At 54.8% G+C, this 19,117-nt stretch overlaps 1 protein-coding gene and 1 long non-coding RNA gene across 4 annotated transcripts; one reads left to right on the top strand and one right to left on the bottom strand.

Annotated features, from left to right (window-relative positions):
* Positions 1 to 586: 586 nt before the first annotated feature.
* On the bottom strand, positions 587 to 15,111 carry CACNB3 (calcium voltage-gated channel auxiliary subunit beta 3). Of its 3 annotated transcripts, none has more exons than XM_049883002.1 (13): positions 15,071 to 15,111; positions 6,003 to 6,125; positions 5,687 to 5,809; positions 5,099 to 5,214; positions 4,721 to 4,785; positions 4,483 to 4,502; positions 4,199 to 4,279; positions 3,984 to 4,042; positions 3,705 to 3,814; positions 3,297 to 3,448; positions 2,965 to 3,060; positions 2,697 to 2,846; positions 587 to 2,018 (listed from the first exon to the last, which is right to left on the bottom strand). In XM_049883002.1, exons 1-13 carry the CDS (start codon positions 15,074 to 15,076, stop codon positions 1,704 to 1,706), a joined length of 1,416 nt encoding a protein of 471 aa, XP_049738959.1. In that variant the 5' UTR covers positions 15,077 to 15,111; the 3' UTR covers positions 587 to 1,703. The 3 variants fall into 3 exon arrangements, with proteins under 3 accessions (XP_049738959.1, XP_049738958.1, XP_049738956.1); XM_049883001.1 differs by lacking the exon at positions 15,071 to 15,111 and adding an exon at positions 13,926 to 14,106; XM_049882999.1 differs by lacking the exon at positions 15,071 to 15,111 and adding an exon at positions 10,223 to 13,913.
* Positions 1,893 to 4,203, top strand: LOC126075388 (uncharacterized). Its single transcript, XR_007517198.1, has 3 exons — positions 1,893 to 1,978; positions 3,013 to 3,162; positions 3,970 to 4,203. It is a non-coding gene; the product is annotated as an uncharacterized LOC126075388 (long non-coding RNA).
* Positions 15,112 to 19,117: the final 4,006 nt, after the last annotated feature.

The following is a 19,117-nucleotide window of genomic DNA, read 5'->3' as shown; positions in this document are numbered from 1 at the left end:
GTAACACCTCTTCCCTCCCCTGCTCCAGCCCCACACAACTTGTGGCCCTGGCCAGGCCACCCTCGAGGTAGCCGTGCACAGGGTGAGAAAGGACATCAGCTGTGAAACTTCAGCAGGTGAGGCACAACTGGAAGCACTCTTCCAACCTGTGCTGTGGGCCTTTGCTTGTAGCTAATTGCCTGGTCTGCTGCTTGTGGAAGAGTGGAAGGTGAAGGGAGAGACAGGCAACGACGAGCCCTGAGCTGGCCTGGCTGAGCAAGGGTTTGGTGAGTGTTGCAGGGCCCGGGCCCTTCCACTGATGCCCTCTTACTCACATGCTCATCCCTACCCCTCAGAAAGAGCTGGCAGGTACATGGAGTTCAGGTTGTACTTCTAGGACCTTTGTGGCCTGAGGCAGGGACAGTATAAAACTGTGACTAAGCCTCTTCCTCCTTACCTCCCAGAACAAGTTCCATCTGTGCTGCTGAATGTCTTCCCCCCAGGCACCTGGGGATGAGGCTGAGGGGTGGCAGGCTCTCCTGGCTCTGTCTCTTTTTTTCCTTCCCACTCCATGGGTCCTTTGTGAGAGAGGCCAGAATTCTTTACCTCCACCAGACTTGGCCAGGCCACGTAGTGAGGAACCTGGCCACTTGAGCTAGCAGACACAGAACGGAAGCCTGAGGACTGCGCATGGTGTTTATTAGTGATGACAGTGAGATGGGGGCAGGGTCTTGTGGAGCATGCTCTGTAGATCACACACTAGAGCCATAGGCAAGGGTAGCTGAGTAGACAGGGCCTCTGGGGGCAGTCTACTGTGTCCTACCTCTCCCCATCTAACCCTAACTTGACAAACAGCAGCTATGAATCAGGGAATAAAGTTTGGGGCTCATATTCCCTAGGGCACATGAAGGGCAATAACAGAAATGACTGGATGCAAGAGCAAAAGAATGAGGGGTGAGGAGACCCCTGAAGCTGTTCCATACGTCCTGTTATACATACCCACCCTCCATCCCCAAACACCCAGTCCAGGTTGACTCTCGCTCTGTTTGGCCTGAGTATGCTCCTAGTCCCTGGTCCTGTCAGATGTTAAGCTTCTTGACAGATGAGGAGAGCCCTCCCTCCAAGAGCTTCAGCTGTGAGGTGTTGCCCCAGCCTAGGCTGCCTGCTGCTCCAGTCCTGTACTTGGATGCCCCACCCCAGCTGATAGATGGGAGTGCCACGCTGATGGGCTTTGATTGTCTCGTTTCTAACGTGTGGCAGTGAGGTGAGTGGAGGCCCTTAGACCCCAAATCACAACCCCTGAGTCCCTTGACTGTTACGACCTGTGCCTGCTCAGGGTCCTTGTTTCGTCTTCATGCCATGCTGTCCACACCTCCACCCTCTTGTCACTTTGAGGGGGCATCCCTTCCCTGAGTGGTGGGAAGGCCCCTGCTAAGGGGGTCCTGGCCTGAGGGCTCTGCCCAGTGGGCAGTTTTCTTGTGCAGGAGGAGAGGAAGGTGCCAGGGGTGCAGAACACACAGCTAGTACCTGGAATGAGAGCCTGGGGGGGGGGATCACTGCTCCCAGAACCTTGGGACCCCAGACAGCCCTGGAGCTGCAGCTGGGCAGAGGGTTGTGGGGGCTGAGCCTAGTGCCAGCCTAATGCAGTCTAACACCAACCTGCCTGGAGCCAGGTACCCCATTAAGCTGTGCCTATGCCTGCCTGGTAGGGCAGCAGGAAGCTGTCAGTAGCTATCTTTGGGCCAGGGCCGGTTGCGCTGCCAGTTCCGGTCATTGTGGTTGTGCTCCGAGTCCTGGGCTAGGAGCCGGTCCTGGGGGTCATGCCCGTTAGCACTGGGCAGCCCCGAGGTGTGTTGGCGGTGTGGCTGGTACAGGTCCTGGTAGGCATCTGCATAGTCCTCTTCTAGGTGGCGGGAGCTACGCTGTGAAGATCCTGTCCAGGCTTGGTGTGAGCTCTCGCTGGCCTCATCTGAGGGCATCAAGCTGTCCCGCTCGAGTGGTGAGTGTTCCTCACCACGCTCCCCCAGCAGCTGCTGGTTCTGGGGGCAATACACAGCTCTAAGTGAGGCAGCACAGACCTCACCTTGGCCTCCCTCCCCTCTCTGAAAGGGTGAGAGGTTCTTTACCATCCAACCTCAAGTCCTGGGTACAGGAAATAGCACAAGGAAGGAGAAGCATACTAGAGCAGTCTTCCTCTTCAGATATGGAAAACTGGAGGTTTTGACTCCCTCCAAATTCAGGCTAAGGAGCCCTGGTTGTACAGTGGTTAAGCACTTGGCTGCTAACGAAAAAGTCCAAAGTTTGAACGTACCAGTTGCTCCATAGGAGAGAAGACTGGGTGATCTGCTCCCATAAAGAATACAGTGTAGGAAATCCTATGGAGCAGTTCTACTCTGTAACTATGAGTTACAGTGGCACACAGTGACAATTTAGGCTCTGCCTTCAAGACAAATTAGGAGGAGGGTTTGGGATTTGGGCTTCCGTTGACCCCCTAGAAAACAAATCTGATTACCGTTCTTGTTGACTTATTCTCTCATCATGAAGTTCTTTGACTGCCTGCACCAGCTGTCTCCAGCAGACCTGAGAGCTCTATAGTCCCTTAGCCTTTCAAACTGAAGGCCAAGGACACTCCCCAGCCTTGGACTCGGCAGGGATGAGGGGAGGGCAATACTTTGGCTGGTTGAGCATGAAGGTCTGAGCCCACTGGAAGTGGTTACCTGAAGTCCAGGGATGGCAGTGGGAGGGCCCAAAAGACCAGGGCTGGGGGCTGGGTGGTGGGTGGCCCGCCAATAAACTTCCAGGTATTCAGCCAGGTGCTCACAGGCATCCTCCAGCTGGTTCTCATCCAGAATCACATCAAATGACTCCTGGGGAAAAAGGGGAAGGGCAAATGTTGGGCTCCTCTCAGTGGCAGCCCCATCTCTACTACTCCCCCAGTCCTGGAAAGCAAAAGTGGGCATAGGAGTAACAGATGCAGGCACTCACCGGTGGACACTGAACCAGCTTATCATATGCCATCATCTGTACGGTCAGGTGCTTCATCTGTGACTTCCCCCGGGAGCGGATGAGACGCTGGAGTACCTGAAGGAAAGGGCAGAGCTGGGCCTGGAGTCTCTTGGGGCAGAGCCGGGCCTGGAAAGAACTGAGCATGTCCTCCCACTTGTGATATGGCATCAGCAGCAGGTGAGGATGACTCAGAATGCTGTCAAGGGGCTGCAGGGAAAGGGAACTCAGGTGCCCTTGGCAGAGACCAAGCAGAGCTGTAGATCCTAGAGGGGCAGCTCTGTGGGCCTCCTCCATCACCCCGGCTGACCTACCTTTGGTGAGGATACTTTGACAAAGACAATGATGGGGGCCAATGAGGTCTTGGCCAGCTGTGCTGGGTGGTTGATGGTGTCAGCATCCAATACTACCAGCTGCAGGGATTTGGCCAGCTCGAATATGCGCTCAATCTCACTCTGTACTTCGGCTACGGAGGAAGGGAGCAGGAGTAATCACCTATGGGTCCATCCACTTATTACCTCAACAGGGTTTTGGGGGCTTCCAAATGGTGGGAGGGAGGGATATCCATCAAGACCTGAGCAGGCAGAGGAGCAGGGGACTGAGACAACTGGGATTGGATCTTACTAATCCTGGGGCAGGCAGAGAAGGAGCTGGGCAGAAAAGCAAGGAGTTCTTACTAATGCTTGAGTGGGCAGAGTAACAGGGAGACAAGGGCTTCTCACCGATGCTGGAGCGGGCAGAGGAACGTTCTATGATGGTCCTCTTGCCAGGATTGTTGAGCACAGATCGCTTTGCCAGTGAGAGGTCAGCTGTGACACGGGTGATGGAGATCCTGGGGTGGTGGTGGAGAATCATAGCTCACCTCTCAACCCAAAGCCCTAGGCCCCTCCCTAACCAGGCCCCACTAACTTTCCCTTCAGAGAAGACCCTGCTACAAGCACCCACAAGTAGACTCTGGTCTTCTCCCTGGTTCTCATGCCACCCCAGGCCAGGCAGCTTACCTGCCATCAAACCTATGTTTGAGAAAGTCGAAGAGAGCCTTCTGCATCATGTCTGTGACCTGAGAAGGGGAGAGCAGGGAGTGACTGAAAGTCCCCGTGGAGAGGCAGCATGCCCAGGCATCGCCTATGGAGCCCACTCCCTCCCACTGTCCTGGAGGTCTTCCTGTGGCAGGTTTGGTAGAGGTGACTTTGGGGCCAGGGAACTCTCGTCTCACCTCATAACCTTTCAGAGAGGGCCCCACCAGCACCACAGGCCGCATGGAGGGCACGACGTCATATGGGGGAACATGTTCCGCCTACAGAATGGACATGAGGTCAGGCAAAATCACGGCCCTGGTGCCTGTTCTGTGCCCGCTTGGTCCTGGGGGCAGATTTCAGAAGTCCTGGCACTCCCTCCCTTCTGTATCTTTTTGCCCCTCCAACAATGACTGCCCAAAAAAGTGTTCCCAGAGTCATAAGCCATGAGCCCCCCCAAGCCCAGGCCCGTTCCTTGACTCACCTGCTTTTGCTTCTGCTTGGCTTTTCAGAAAAGGAAATAAAAGATTGAAGTTGGTGAAGGGGGAAAAGGCCCTGGGGGCATGACATTCCCTTTCCCAGAGAAGATATGGACTTCTCCCAGCTCTCTGGATCCCTCCGCCAACCCCTTCCCACACAGTTAACCTGGGGACAGTTCCACCTTCCCCCTGTGTCTTAATCACCCACCTACCTAAGATGGGAGTGGGGTGGGGGGAGGCTACCTAGAGATGGGGGAGGGGAGCGTCGGTTGCCAATGTCACTCAGGCTGGAGGGGTTCCCGGATCTCCTGAGAGCAGAAAAGGAGGTCAGAGAGAGTGTGTGTATGTGCCACTGGGTATGTATGGGTCTAAACAGTATTAATACTTGTGTGAGTTTCTGCATACCTTATCTAGTGAGGAAGTGTATGTGTCATACATGTGCATTTGTATGTATATGTTTGTATATCTGCTGTATAGACAAACGTGCAAATGTGTACAGGTGGGTATATGCGTGTATTTTTGTGTGGGATATGCACACGTGTGTTGTGTGTGGTGCCTGTGTACTGTGGGTCATGTGCACACCTGGGGGGAATGTTGACTGAGTCACAGCCCTGCCCTCACCTGGCCTTCTGCTCCTGTTTGAGGCGGATGCTCTCCAGGCGCTGGGGGCTGGGGATGAAGGCGATGTCTCCGCCCTCTTTCACTAGCCGCCCAATCCACCAGTCATTGCTGTACTTCTGGAGGTGGGGAGGAGCAAGAAGGCTCAGTGAGAGGAGGCCGCCCAGGCCTTTGTCCTGGCTCTTGGAGGTGAAGAGCCAGGGAGGCATTCAGTGGGCTGGTCCAGGTGGAATGAGGAAGGCAGCAAAAGGGGAGGTAGGCAGGAGAAGAGGCCAGAGGGAAGGGCAGCTGGGTTTGAGGCACCCAGGATTTCAGAGTGAGGCATCACAGCTGTCCCACGGGACCTAAGAGGCAGCTAATCTAACAGCTTACTTTACAGATATGGAGACTGAGACCCCACCAGGGCTCAGAAGGATGGAGACCCAGGGGACTAGGTCTTGGATATGAGGGCTGTATGGGTATATGTTAAAGATAAGTAGTTGAGTTTGGGGATGTGTTTACAGAGGGCCTCAAGAAGAACTGGGATTTGGGGAGGAGCAGGGAAATTCACTGGTGGAAGCTTCTTTGGGGAAGGGGGAGGGTGTTGATCACCTCTTTAATGTGCAGAAAATCTTTCGCCTCAAAGTTGACTCCAGAGCCCTGGACTGGGCACTCCTCATCCAGTGCGCCACAGTAGCTGACATTGGTCCTCACAGCAAATGCCACGGGCTTGTGCTGGAGAACGTGGTCATCAGCGCAAGTGAGGAGCCTCAGACCACCGGTCCCAGTGTCAGTCCCCCATCAGCAGAGGGCCAGAGCCTCATGCATGCTCTTTTACACTTATGTACGCTCTGCCCAAGGACCTCCCAGGACTTGGGACCAAGAACAGCTTTCCACCCAGTCTTGTCCCCTGCCCTGGAAGTGATACCTTGGCCCTCTCGAGCTGCTGCTGAGCTTGGCTCTCCACTTCGCGCCGGGCACTCTCCCGGTCCTCTTCCAGGGAGACGTCCGAGTCCAGAGATGGGCGGCTGGTATAGGAGTCAGCTGAACCCTGGAATGGGAGAAAGGCTGTAACCCTGGGCTCAGGCGAGAAGGGCACTGCATAGAGGCACCCGCCTAAACCTATAGTGGTGCCACCACTCATGCCCAGCCTCTCCATCTTCAAGGAGGCGGCTAGGCGTCAGCGTCTCCTCCCATCCACATGGGAAGGGTCCCAGTGTCTCTTAGGCTGCAGGAAAGCCAGCCCAATCCGTATGTGCTAAGATCTGGGCCATTCCCCCAAGCCTATTAATACTGCAGCTTTGAATACAGCATGCCACACTTCCCTCCTTCCTCTCCTCTACCATGTCTTCAGAGGCCTGGGGATAGGGGTATGTACTGAAGATGATATATTGGAGATGATTCTGGATCCAGGAGACCCAGCCCTCTCGTTCACATCAGCTTGCAAAGCAGCCTAGACATTATCCCTTTAAAATGCCTGGCAGGAGTACAGCTGGGCAGGCAACAGTCAAGAGATGCTGGTTGGCATGACACTGGCCCTGAGTATCTGGATATAGTGACCTGCCTCCTTAGATCCCATCTTCCCTAGTTTCTACCATTCCAGGGTGCAGTGGAGGGCACGGAGCTGTCAACTCCTAGAAGTTACCTCACCTTTATTCTCCCTATGCCCCACTTTCTTTCCTCCCACACCTGCTGGGGCAACTGGCCAGGTGTGGGCAGCAAACAAGGCTGAGAAGGCAACACAAAGCAGCTATCTCCCTGGGCATGGGTAAGCTGGGCCACGCCTACCACCTGGGCTACATTTCCCACCCCTTCCCCAAGCCCAGGGGATACCAAACCCTGGAGGAAGGCCAGGCTGGTGCCAGGCAACCCAGCTGAGGAACAAGACTCTAGGGACTTGGAGAGCGGGTCTTTGGTAACCTGAGCAAGGACAGTCTCTGAGTCTGGCCCACAGGAAGGGTCACTGGGCAATAAGGGCACATTTGGATGGCCCAGTGTTCACCTTCAAGGCCATGAGGGAAATGCACAAAAGAGTAAGGGAAGCTGTACCCTGAGACAAGAAGCCAGAAGTCAGGATGTCTGGGTTCTCCCCTCAGTCTAGGGAGAAGAGAATCTTATTTTTTTGCCATAGTTTCCCCTCTTTATGGGCAGAAAAATGAAATAATGTGTCCCTCAATTCTGAGGTACAGGTGGCAAAGAGAAGGTAGGAGCCTAGATAAGGGATTTACATGGGAACGTGTATGTGCGTGCGTGTGTAGAGGAAGGGGCTTTAGACCACCTTCTCAGATTGTAGAACATTCCCTCGCCCACTGTACATGACCACCTCACAGAAGGCAGCAGAGATCAAACTCACTGGGGAATGAAATCACACACCTGCCATGTACCATGTCCCCTGCCCAGCCCTGCCTTGGACAAGAGGACATGTCAGCTTGGTCTTTGCCCAGGTTGTAGAGCCTAAGCTATAGACAATGTCTGTGCTAGACCTGACGCATGAAGAAAACACAGGGAAAAGTCTTTTAATTTTTCAGAAGAGCAGACCGCACCTAATGAAGGACATCGTGGTAGAATTCTTGCCTTCCATGTAGGAGACTAGGGTTCCAGTCCCAGCCAATGCATCTCATCTGTCAGTCGAGGCTTGTGTGTTGCTATGACAAACAGCTTTCTCTATATCTTCCAGAATAAGATGAATTAGGAGGAATGGCCTGGTGATCTACTTCCAAAAATCGACAAGTGAAAACCCTATGGATCACATGGGTCTGATCCACAGATTGCGGAGATGGTGCGGGACTGGGTAGTGGTTCATTCTGTTGTGCATGGGGTCACCATGAGTCGGGGGCCAATTCAATGGCAGCTAACAACAGTGTCTGCCTGCTCTTCCCCATCTCTCCTGAGAGCAAAATAGGACTGGCGTGGCAGCAGGAAGGAGAAAGGCTGAGCTCCAGGAAGGACCTTTGCACTGTCAGTAGGGTGAGGAGCTTTCCCAGGGTTTCTTAGGATACAAGAGATCCCCCTACAAGACATGGCTGTTTGAAGTGGATAGAGACCATAAGGTGGGAGGCATGAGGAAAGGCAAGATGACCACTCACTTTGATAAGGACACATCAGATGCCCAGTACAGTGCTGGGAGAGGAGTCTAACTTTTATTACTTGTCCTCCAGGCTCTCAGCCTAATATTAATGTCCCTGCCTGGGGCATCTGGGTTACCTGGCTTCCCACCCTAGGATGGGAATGACAGGATCTCTCCCTTAATATTTAATAAGTTGTGCTCTCTCCCATGACTCCCAAGTCCTCAGGACTCACCCATCTCTGAAGCTCTGGCCGCACTTGGGGAGGCCAGGGCTGCCCTGCCAAGCATACTCTGGGGTCTTGTCTCCCCTACTCCCTGCTATGCCAAAACAGCCAGAGGCTCAGTACTCTGGAGCTGCCAGGAGTTGGCATAGTGCCCTGGTGGTGCCCCCCTTGCCTGGTGAGTGTGTGGGCAGGCTGCAGTTCCACTCTTGCCTGGCACAGGGAAGGAGAGGAGGGAGATGAGCCGGTGGATTTATTTAGAGCCTGATCTCCCTCCTACTGCTTCAGAGGGGGCCTCAGGGAGAGCAAGGAGCCAGGCAAGAGAAAGGAAGTGGGGGAGGGTAATCCAGGAACTAGACAGAGGTGGGGAGAGAGCAATGGGACAGCATGCTGCCCCCAAACACCATCCACTTGTCAGTCTTTACCTTGCAACAGCCCCTTTCTTCTCACCAGGGATGGGAAGAACCTCCCAGGTCCCTCCAGATCCCCAGGGGAGTCCTTTCTCAAGCTCGCCTTGGCATCTTGGCACCCTGGGCCATGCCAGCTGTCCCTTCAACTATCAGAGGTGTCCACCAGAGCCTTGAAAATTACCTGCTCTAGCTGCAAGGTAATTAGCCTCAGAGACTTGATGGGGAATTGGTCCCAGCAGGAACCCAGTTCCAGAAAAGGACTGGTAGCTGCCTATTCTGAGCCCTAGCACTCATCTATCCTGGGCCTGGCAGCAAGAGATGGGTGAGGGGTTTGATCATACTCCGTTTTCAGACCCAGGGGTGCTGGCAACTGTATAGCTCTAGTCTGCACACCCATCAGGGGCCTCCTCCAAGCCATCTAATGGTCCTCTCCCTAGGAGGCCTTCTTTCAGGAGATTCAATGGAAGGTTATCAGCTCCAGGGGGCTGAGAAGCTACTCCCCATCCTTGCCCCATCCTTCCAGGCACTCTCTCTGCTTTCTGAGCTCCGGGAATCACTGCCTAATGAGCTGATTTGTCTCAGTGGGTCAGGAGATAAAAGCAAAGAGGAGAATTAAATATTTATCGGTTGCCTGGTTCTCCGAGCAAAGAGCTTCCTTTCCATTCCCAGGCCTTCAGCTCCTCTGGCCTCACCTCCAGGTCCTCCATGCAGAGAAGGAGCTCAGGGTGCCTACTGCTCTGAGGAAGCCTCAGCAGGAGGTTGGGGAACGGATGGGCTCAGTCAGCTGGCCCACTCATGTGCTGGGTGCCCAGGTTTAAGCTGAGGCCAGTTGCTGGGCTAGAGGAAGGGTGAGGAGATAAGGCAATGCGAAGAGATGGAGGGTGGAAGGGGATAACAGAGGTCCTCAAGTTTTATGATTTTTTTTTTTTTAATTTTATTGTGTTCATGATCTTTCTGAAGAGGTTGAGAACCAAATCTCCAGTGTTCTCCCAGGTTCCCTCATTTGTTGTTGACTTGGGGCACAGGAGGTCTGGAATGTCCCCCTCCTCAAGATCCCCAGCTTCTCCAGTAGCTGTTATGTTCAGATCCCATAAATTCTCCCTTCAGAACTCTAGACACTGTCTGCCCTCTCTAAAGCCTCTATGCCTTTAACCTTGATTCCTCCACCCCTTTTTCCTTCCACCTCTCCTGTCCTGGGCTTTGGAGCCACCTGCTCGAGCCTTTCCCCTACACTGCCCCCTCCTCCTTGCACACACCCAGTGCCCCTTGGTCTAGAACTGGGGCACTGGGGAGCCCTTGGCGTGACAACCCACCTCCCCACTTTCCTACAGCGCTCCCCGCACACACCCTGCCCTGCCACAGGGGCGTTTTTTCAAACTGGGGGAAGGGTCCAAGGGAGAGGAGGTGTCATCCCAACTTACCCACCCCCATCCCCACCGTGGGCACTCACCGCCTCCGAGTCCTCAAACCCGGGCACGTAGGAGTCGTCATACATGGGGGAGTCCGGGTGGGGGTAAGCGAGCGGCGCCGGGGGCGGGAGCGGCCCGGAGGCAGGGGCGAGGGCAGCGGCCGCGCCCGAGAGATGCCACCGAGCCCCGCAGCCCGGCGAGCGGCGGCGGCGGCGAGCGAGAGAGCGCGAAGGAGGGAGCGAGCCGCGAAGCCCAGCTGCTTCGAGCTCAAATCACCGCTCCCCCCCACCGCCCCTAGCCTGCTGGTCCCACCCCGAAAGCGGCTGAGAAATCCTACAACAATAGTGCCCGCCCACCTGCCCCCTCCCCGGGAGGAGGAGGGGGTGGCGGCGGGGGGCTCCGGCCACCGGGGAGCCCGGACGCGGCCGGGAGAGGGGAGTAGACCGGAGCCGGGCAGAAGGTGGGTCCCCAAGCACCTACGGGGCCCAGGGGCGGCGGGAGGAAGGGGAGGAGAGACTGCGGGCGGGGCGGATCCAGGCTCGGCGGAGGCGGGGCGAGGAGAGATGCGGAGACAGAGACGCTCAGCAACCCAGGAAATACTCCGCCGGGAAACAAAGGGCTGGCGCGGGGGAGTAGGGTGTGGAGCCTGCGAGGGAGGCGAGACCAGACCCGGGAAAGGAGAGGACGAAGGTTACGGGGATGCAGGAAGGGAGGAAGGAGTAGAGGCAGAGGGAAGAAGGGGGATACCACGACACGAGGGAGGCAGGAAGGCGTGGGGGAGGGGCGGCAGACGGGGCGGGGCTCCAGGTGAGAGGGCGGTGTGCCTGGGCTCGGCAAACCCGGCAACGGTGCTGGGAAGAAATGGGTTTGGCAAAACCGGCCTAATATAACTCCTGCCCCAACAGGTGTTCTGCCCTGTCAATCCTGACACGCAGCAGCAAAGGGCCCTGCTACCCAACCGGTGTGAACGGGGTTGGTTTCGAAGAGCTGGCTTAGGCCGCCCCCACGCCTATATCAGGCAGATTTCATCCTAGTCGCCGGGATGGGGGTTCCCTTTCTCACTTCCCTGCCAAGGACACATTGCCAAGGCATCTGTGGGAACTGGGGCAGGGAAGGCCGTCTTAGGCGAGCCTAAAGGGAGAAGGAAAGAAACCAGAGGGTGGAGATAGGGGGATCATTGTAGGTGGGACAGAAGTTGGCACCCTGGCCACACAGGGGTTGGGAGGGGGAAAGGAGAAGTCTCCCGAGTCACTGGTGTGAGGCCAGGTTCTCTTCTTAGCAAAAGGATGGGGATGGTGGGTATCTAGGTTTGAACCACAGGTACTGCTCTACACCGGTCTCCTTCAAAGAAGTGTGGAGATTTGAGATAAAAGGCAGAGCAGCAGCCCAATTCTTAAGGGAACTTCACCAAAGATCCCCCATTTGAGCTCCCTTTTTTCAATCTCTTGAGCAAATTAGTCTTTTGAATTCTGATTGCTTACCTGCCTCCTCCCTTTCCCCCTCCCATGGGGATGTGAGGTAGACAGGGAGTTACCCTTGGAGAGAGGCCTCCAGCCTCCTAGTGCCTGGACTCTTGTTCCTGAGCTCAGTCCTTCTCCACCCACAGTTTCTCACACCCAGGAGGGTGCACTCAGGAATCTGCTTCATGAGGCCAGTTATGAGGATGGAATAAGAAAATGGGTTGGAGAGCTTCAGTAAGCAAAAAATAATCCCTGCCCAATTGTAGGGGGTTATTGCTTCAATAACCACTGTGTGATGCTTTGTCCCGTTTATGGCGCGTTGAAGGGCAATGAAGAGTCCAGGACAGAGGAGAGATTAGCAGGAAGGGGGATGTGGTATAGTGACTAAAACATGTTTCAAAGTCAAGACACCTGAATATTAGTTTTGGCTCTGCCACTAATAAGGTGTGTGATCACAGTCAACTCATTTAACATCTCTGAGACTGTTTCCCTGTCTTTAAAAGAAGTTGGGCTAGACTTCCTAGGGGCCTTTTTAGCCTTGAAACTTGGAGTCTATGAGACCAGACACCAAATATTCCTGACCCATCTCTGCTCACTCATTTATTCCTTCCACAAACATTTATGGAGCACCTGCTGTTAAGTAATTCCTAGTCCCTCTTTGTCCTAGCTTGAGGGTTAAAGGGGAATCAGTTTGATGAGATCTGTGGTAGAAGGCACTGTGCATGAGAGAGACAAAGACCACTCAAACCAAACCCCTTCCCACCTGTCACTTGTTCTCGTTCCCTTGACAAGGACTGGAGAGAGGAATGGCTTTGTTTTAAGATTATCTTTAGTCTGCCCTTAGTCTGTCTACCCCTGTGAATGGTCCAGCCCAGCTGAACCCCTATGGCTGAGGGGACAAGTCACTATTGGGGGAGGCATTCTGCTTTCACAATTCCTTCTCCAAAGTCCAGCACCATTTGGGGGTTGGTTATACTGGATTCTTCTGGATTGGCATCCAGAGACACTCTGCCTTCTTTCTTTTGTGCCTTTCCCAGTTGCTCATCATTCCTTGTACACTCCTCTTTCATTCTGCCTCTTTAATTCCTTCTGTCCTTCCAGAAGGGCAGAGAGAAGGCATGAGATGTGAAAAAAATAAGACCCTCAAGGTGGAAGTTGATTCTGCTGAGACAGTTGCTTTTCTTCCCATCCCTGAATCTACTCCCCTGGCCTCTTCTTTTGGGGACCTCCCAACCCCTAGGTGGTCCTGGGGACTATTAGGTAACAGTGGCTCTGCCATCAGCAGCACTTCTTCCTCACCTACCTTGTCTTCATCCCTGTCTGGGACTATGGTGCCTAAGTCTGCTCATGAGGCATGAGTTGCCATGCCAGCTACCCCCAGGAGATGGATTCAAGCTCCTCATACCTGGGCCTATCCCCTGGGTCCTTCAGGAGCTGCAGAGCCTTCCTCCCTCCTTCCCATATTTCTGAGTTGCTATCCAATGCTCCCGTCCATTTTTCACCTCACCCACATCTGCCTGCTCCAGTTTTCATGCCAACCTAGTGACTTCTTGTCCTGTAGCAGGACATGTGCCTTCAGTATCCATGTGGTTCCAAATCCCTTTTCTTTCCCATGGTTGGGCATAAGGAAAGAGAGCTGAGGGCAAGAAAGATCAAGGTCCAGAGCTACCTTGGGGAGAAGATGCCTCCTGCCTGACTCTGCCTAGAAGAGAGCTGTTGGCTTGGTAGCAGGTGGGTACCCAGGCATTGGAGGACAGCAGGGACAAAGTCCAAATAATCAGTTTTGGGAGTTGGAGTTCTTAGAGCCTCCAAAATACATTCTACCTTTTTCTCTGCATGCATCAGGAAGCTGGGCAGATCCCAGTCCCAGAGCATTGAATGGGGAAACTGAGGCAGGAGCTAGAACCTCTGGGAAGAACTGCTTCCCAGAAGTCTCCAAGGTCTGGGTGGAGGCCCCTAGCATTCCGGCTGCTAGGCTGTCCCTAGGGAACTCAGGGAGGCATCAGGAGAGCTTGGCACTGTCCTGCCCTCTCCATCCTCTAATCTAGCCCCTTCTGCAGCTCCCCAGTAAGTCCTCCCCACCTATCCCAGTTCCAGGGTTTAGGAGCTGGCAGATTCTGTTGCTCCCTCTTCACTTACAAGGTGCTTCCTCCACCCTGGCCTCCTCCCTACTTCCCTATAGCTGCAATCTCCCTGAAATGCCAGCTCTCTTCCTAGCTTGGAGTGGGTTTTCTCTCCCACCAGCTGGGGAGGGACCGCCCCCCTCCACCCGTTACCCCGTTACCTCGTTCAGCAGGAAGGTTGCACTGGAGTCAGAAAAAGACATAGACCAGGCTATCGGCCCTTGCCCCTCCCCCGGGCCCGGGGCTCCGAGGCGGGAGCAGGACCCGGCCGCTGCTCCGCACAATCGCTCCCGCCTGCACGCCTGGCCTCGCCCAGCGCCCGCCGAGCTCCACCGCCGCTCCCCTCCCTCTCTTTGCGTTCCCTCCCCTTCCCTCCTCCCTCCCTTGCTTTCTCTCCTCCTTTCAGTTTCTCTCGCTCTCTCTTCGGATCAGTCAGTCCAGCCTCTCTCCACCTCCGCCTCTTCTTCCTCCCGTCTCCGATCCCTGAGCTGTTTATCTCGGCACCTCCCACTGTCCTTCCAGCCCCTCTCTCGGCCTCCCTCCCCGTTTTCCCTTCCCCCTCCACTTCTTCAACTCCCTTCCTAGAAAGGGTACGAACTCCGGAGCGCCCACCGCAGCAGGCAGAGGGGCTCAAAGGCTGCCCCAACTCCTGAGCTTAAGGCGGAAGGTTCTGTTCCCTCTGCCCCCGCTCCAGACGCCGGGCGCCCATCCTCTGTCCCCCGAAGAAACGCACCGAGGCTTGGACTGCGACCTCAGTGGAGGAAGGGACCGAAAGGAAGAATGCTCAAGTGCCAAGGTGCCCCCTCCGGGTACCGGGGAAGCCACGTCCATCCACCCCTGCCAGGCCCGGACCTGTGGCTCTGCGGTGTCCATCTGGAGACAGCCCAGACGGGATGTGCCCTGCCTGCTCCGGGGAGTCTCTTCTGTCCCCCCTTCTCTCTCGGTGAAGGGGAAGGGCGAAACGAGGCAGCTCCTCTCCGACCGATTGTAGCGCCCCCTGGGTTCGCTCGCCCGGTGGCAGCACACGCCCTCCAGGTGGCGGCAGCCGCCCAGGGTCCCATCTCTTGCCCGGCAGGGGCTCGGCCCTGCCAGCAGGAGGCGTTTTTCTGGCCGGAACAGAGAAGGTGCTGACCGGAGTCAGACCCCGCCGTAGCCTAGGACGAACTCTTCATTCTCTTCTTTTTCGAAAAACTGAGGTCCCACCTCTAAATTCCCGGTAGGGACCCCAGGCGGCACTCTTTTTATCCCCACCCCCGTGCAGGCTCGTTTGAGACACACTCCCCACAGGCCCCCAGACCGCTCCTACCTCCATGCTCGTCTCACGGGCCTCCCCAGCTGAGCTGAGCAGTGTTCCAGCCAGGACTGGGCAGCGGGGCGTGCAGAGCCTCGGGACTGCTTCTCGGGTCAGTACCCCCCTCCCGCCCCTTAGGCGGGCACGTCAAACAGGACAAGCCCAAGTTCTGGCGGGGGAAGGGGGGGAGGAAGGGTGTAGCACCAGCTGGCTATTTCCCTGCACCCTTCAGAGCGAACCTGGCTCTCATTGGTCCCTCCACACACCCCCAGCGCCCCCAGGCTGACCCCCTCTTCTTCATACCAAAGACCGCTTTCAGAGACAGATGGATGCACCCTGGGACTGAATGACCGGGGCCTCAACTTCCACCAACTAGAACTCTTCCCTTTCAGATCGAGGAAGCCCTCACTGTCGTTGCCTACTCCTCCTTTAACCCACTTCCTCTGGGGGTTCTGGAACCCTTTCCCTCAATACCACCATCCCCTGGGGATCTCAGCACACTGACCCTTTCTTTCTACTAGGCTGATCCTCCACCCGCCACCACTCCAGAGGGAGGTAAGTTGGGGGAGAATCAATTCTTTTCTCTCCACCTCCAGCTCCTCTTCAGGCTGAATCTAACCTGGAAGGTGTTTTGGGAGGCCACCTGCTCCCCTCCCTCTGTGGTCCAGTCCAATTGTTCCATGGATCCCCCACCACCGCCCTACCCCCCCCCCAAGTTACTCACCTTCAGCTATTCAAAGGAGATAAGGAGGTTGTGTGTGTGCCTTAAAAGTGTGTGGAGGTTTTTACGGTTTGTTTTTGTTTTTTGACCCTAACTGAGGGAGCAGAAGCTTTGCCTTTCATTTGGCAATAAGCTGGAGGGAGAGAGGCTGCTCCTTCCCGCACCCCTGCTGACCACAGCTAATGGACTATCTCCTCTGGGCCTTAGGGCAGCTTAAGTTTCCATAGGAGAAGGGGGTTGCTGGCCAAGGCAAGTAATTGTCCCTGGGTGCCCCCTTTCTCACCCCTTCTCTTCTTCTACTCTCTCTCCCTGAACTTGCAGCCTACAACATCATCTCGACACCCCTTACTTTAAAATAGAAATATCAATTACTTCTCCCTGAGCCTATCAGAGCGAATCTGAAGTGCATGGGGCGGTTCTGCACCCTTCGCTTTTTCTCATTTCCACCCCAGCTGCTGGACTACATGCTGCTCCTTTCTGCAATGGAGAGAAGGTAGGAACCTCAGAGCTAGAGCCGGGAATCCAGCCCCAAAGGCCCCAGAACTGCTTTCTCCCGGGCCCTCTGTATGAGGTGACAGGGCAGGATTCTCTCCCTTTGGGCCTTGTCCAGGACCCACAGCCTCTTTCTTCCCACTCAAGTGCCTTCAGGCCCCCCATTTCTGGTCTGATCTCACAGTATCTGGGCAGGCACCCTGCTAAGAGGAGCCTGTGGCATGGATACACTCCACGCAGCCATGCCCTGGCTTGGGCCATTCAGGTTCTTGGCTCCAGCATACAGGTCCCCAGGGCTTTGTAGGCCCCCTTCATTCCTTCTCCCGGGGCTCAGCTCACTCTCTCCTCTGACCTACCATACTCCCAGGTTATCAAGACCTCAGAATATAGCCCTTTTGCACATTTTAAAAAGAGGCCCTCTCCCGGCAAATGCAGATCTGCACCAGGGATTTGGCTGACCCGTCTAGGGTTGGATTTCAGCCTGTACAATTGTACTTGGTGGCCCTGACATTGGAAAATCTGTGCACCATGAGCACAGAGAGCAAAGTTCATGATGCTCATCCCTTTATATTCTACTCAGACCAAAGGAGGTGCCTACCCCTTCTCTTCTGAGAAGGCTCTGCTGAAGTAGCTTCCACAGGGAATCCCATTGCCAACTCCAGATATTACTCTGAGGAAGTTCCTCTGACATGAAACCTCAATCTCTCCTGCTGCAACCTCTGCCTTCTTTTTCTGGGCTCCACCTCTGAGCTCATGGTGTTATTCGATGCTTCTAGGCACTTTCAGGCTCCATCCCCTGACACAGCATTTGCTATAAGTATATCTGAAGAGTTTCTTGCTGATCTGCCCAGCAAGATTGCACCCTCCTTCTCACATCAGGCCTCTTTGGAGGGACTGGGGAGTCAGCTATGGCTTCAAGACTCAACTCTTGTCTACTCTGGGCCAGGTAGTGTGATCGCTGTGTGGATTTTGAGGTTCTTCCTGGTATCTGGGAAGGTGAGAGGATCAAGATGCTTGGCTCTCACTCTCTTGCTGCCCATAGTCTGGCTTGGCGTGGCGCACAGTAGGTGTTTGATATATGCTCATTCTTAGTCTTAGAGCTGAGCTTCCCCTCTGGGTCTAGTGCATGTGATGAGTGATTCCAGTTCCATAAAATGGGTTGGAGTGAGGAATGAGGCTGGAACATGAGGGGAACTCTAGGGTTAGAGGAAGGTGTGTTAGAGGCAGGATCTGCAGGATAGCTGGGGGAAGGGGGCTGGCCTTACTTCGCAGCTTTCTCTCACAATAGAGGTAAAGAACCTGTTTTGCCAAACTCCTAACACTTTAGGACTCTGAATCACAACACTGTTCAAGGGGTCCATTAAAGTGGGTCCTCCATTCCCGCATACTTGCAAGCTTTGTAAACATCAGAGGTTACCCTGGGAAGATAGGCCTGAAAAGGGATGGGGTGGTGTGGGGGAGTCCCTGGAAGGAGTCCTGAGATGTTTGACTCAGATTACAGCCCTGGAGGGGTGGGAGCCCTTTGGAGAAAGAGTTCCCCAGTGTGGGGGCAGCTGAAACCTCCCAGGGCTTCCGCAAACCTGGGACAGAGGGCAGGTGGGCATCCTTTAGGAGGGTGAGACTGCAACAAAAGGCTGCCTTGGCAGGGGTAAGGGGGGTGGGGAGGTGCGCTTAGAAGGCTCAGAGAGGCGGGGAAAGAGGTTGGCGCTGGTAGATGCAGCTGGAGTCAGTGGGGACGAGGCGCTGTGTTTGGCTCTCTCCTCTTTGTCCCTCTGGCTCACTGCAGTTCTTGGGCTCTTTTATTTCTCATCAGATCCTTGATCTCAGTGTGACCCCCAATACCCCCCAGCATGTTTTCTTCTTTTTCAAAACGGGCAACTGAGAGCTTAACATAAATAACTAAGGCCATGATAAACCTGTAAGTTGTTCTTCCTCTGCCTGCCTCCTCACATACCTCTGTTAATGACTTTGTTTTGACCAAATGTTAATGACTTTGTTCTTTGCTTTAAACTGATGCAAATAATCTTTTGTTCTGGAGGGACTACCTGTGGCATACAACCCCCACAGGAAAGTTGGAGCCCCAGGTATCAGATATGCATGTCTTTAGCCTAATAAAGAAATGTCTGGCAGGGGACTACAAAGACACAAGTAGCCCGTGTAAGATTCTGTATAAGCTCTAATGTAAAACTGCTCTTTGGGACTCCATAGAGAAAGCCTGTATTGCGGCTGGGTCCCCAGTGATATATACATCTCCTTAATAAACTTTCTCACTGTTTCTGACTTGGAGTATGTTTCATTGGCTCAAACTGCTCCAGGGCAGGGACCCTCATCGGGTAACATCAACCTAGACCAGAGCCCCTTGGCAACCAAGAGTAGGGGGAGAGGGGCCAGTGGTGGGGCTGAAGGCTTGGTACTCTTCCACTTGCTTCTTCCTGCTCTTTACCCCCTCTCCAGCTCCTCCCCCTCTTGATTTAAGGATTTTAGCTGCAGTAGGCAGGCATCTCCAGCTCCGAGTGAGCCCATGGTGCCTGCAGCCTCCCTGGAAATGAATTATTGAAGAGGGCATGGCGCTAGTTGCTCACAGCTGCTGCCTCTTGGGCCTACCACTGCCTCTTGCTCTGCTTCTCGCTGCTCTACCACCCGAGGGGGATGAGGCCTGAGGTCCTGGGAAGGGGGTGTTAGGAAGAGGCCAGAACCAGACAGCGGTTTGGGAGAGGCCTCGGGGAGGAGGGAAGAGAACTAGTGAAGAATTGTGGCCTCTCATCATGCATCAGTAGGGTACTCTTAGGACAGAGAGAGCTGGCAGCCATGCTGGAACCAAGTTGGGAGGTGGGACTGGAAGGCCCTTG

The sequence above is a fragment of the Elephas maximus genome, chromosome 4, assembly GCF_024166365.1.
Source record: "Elephas maximus indicus isolate mEleMax1 chromosome 4, mEleMax1 primary haplotype, whole genome shotgun sequence".
Classification (NCBI taxonomy): domain Eukaryota; kingdom Metazoa; phylum Chordata; class Mammalia; order Proboscidea; family Elephantidae; genus Elephas; species Elephas maximus.
This window is presented reverse-complemented; position numbering and strand designations above follow the sequence as displayed.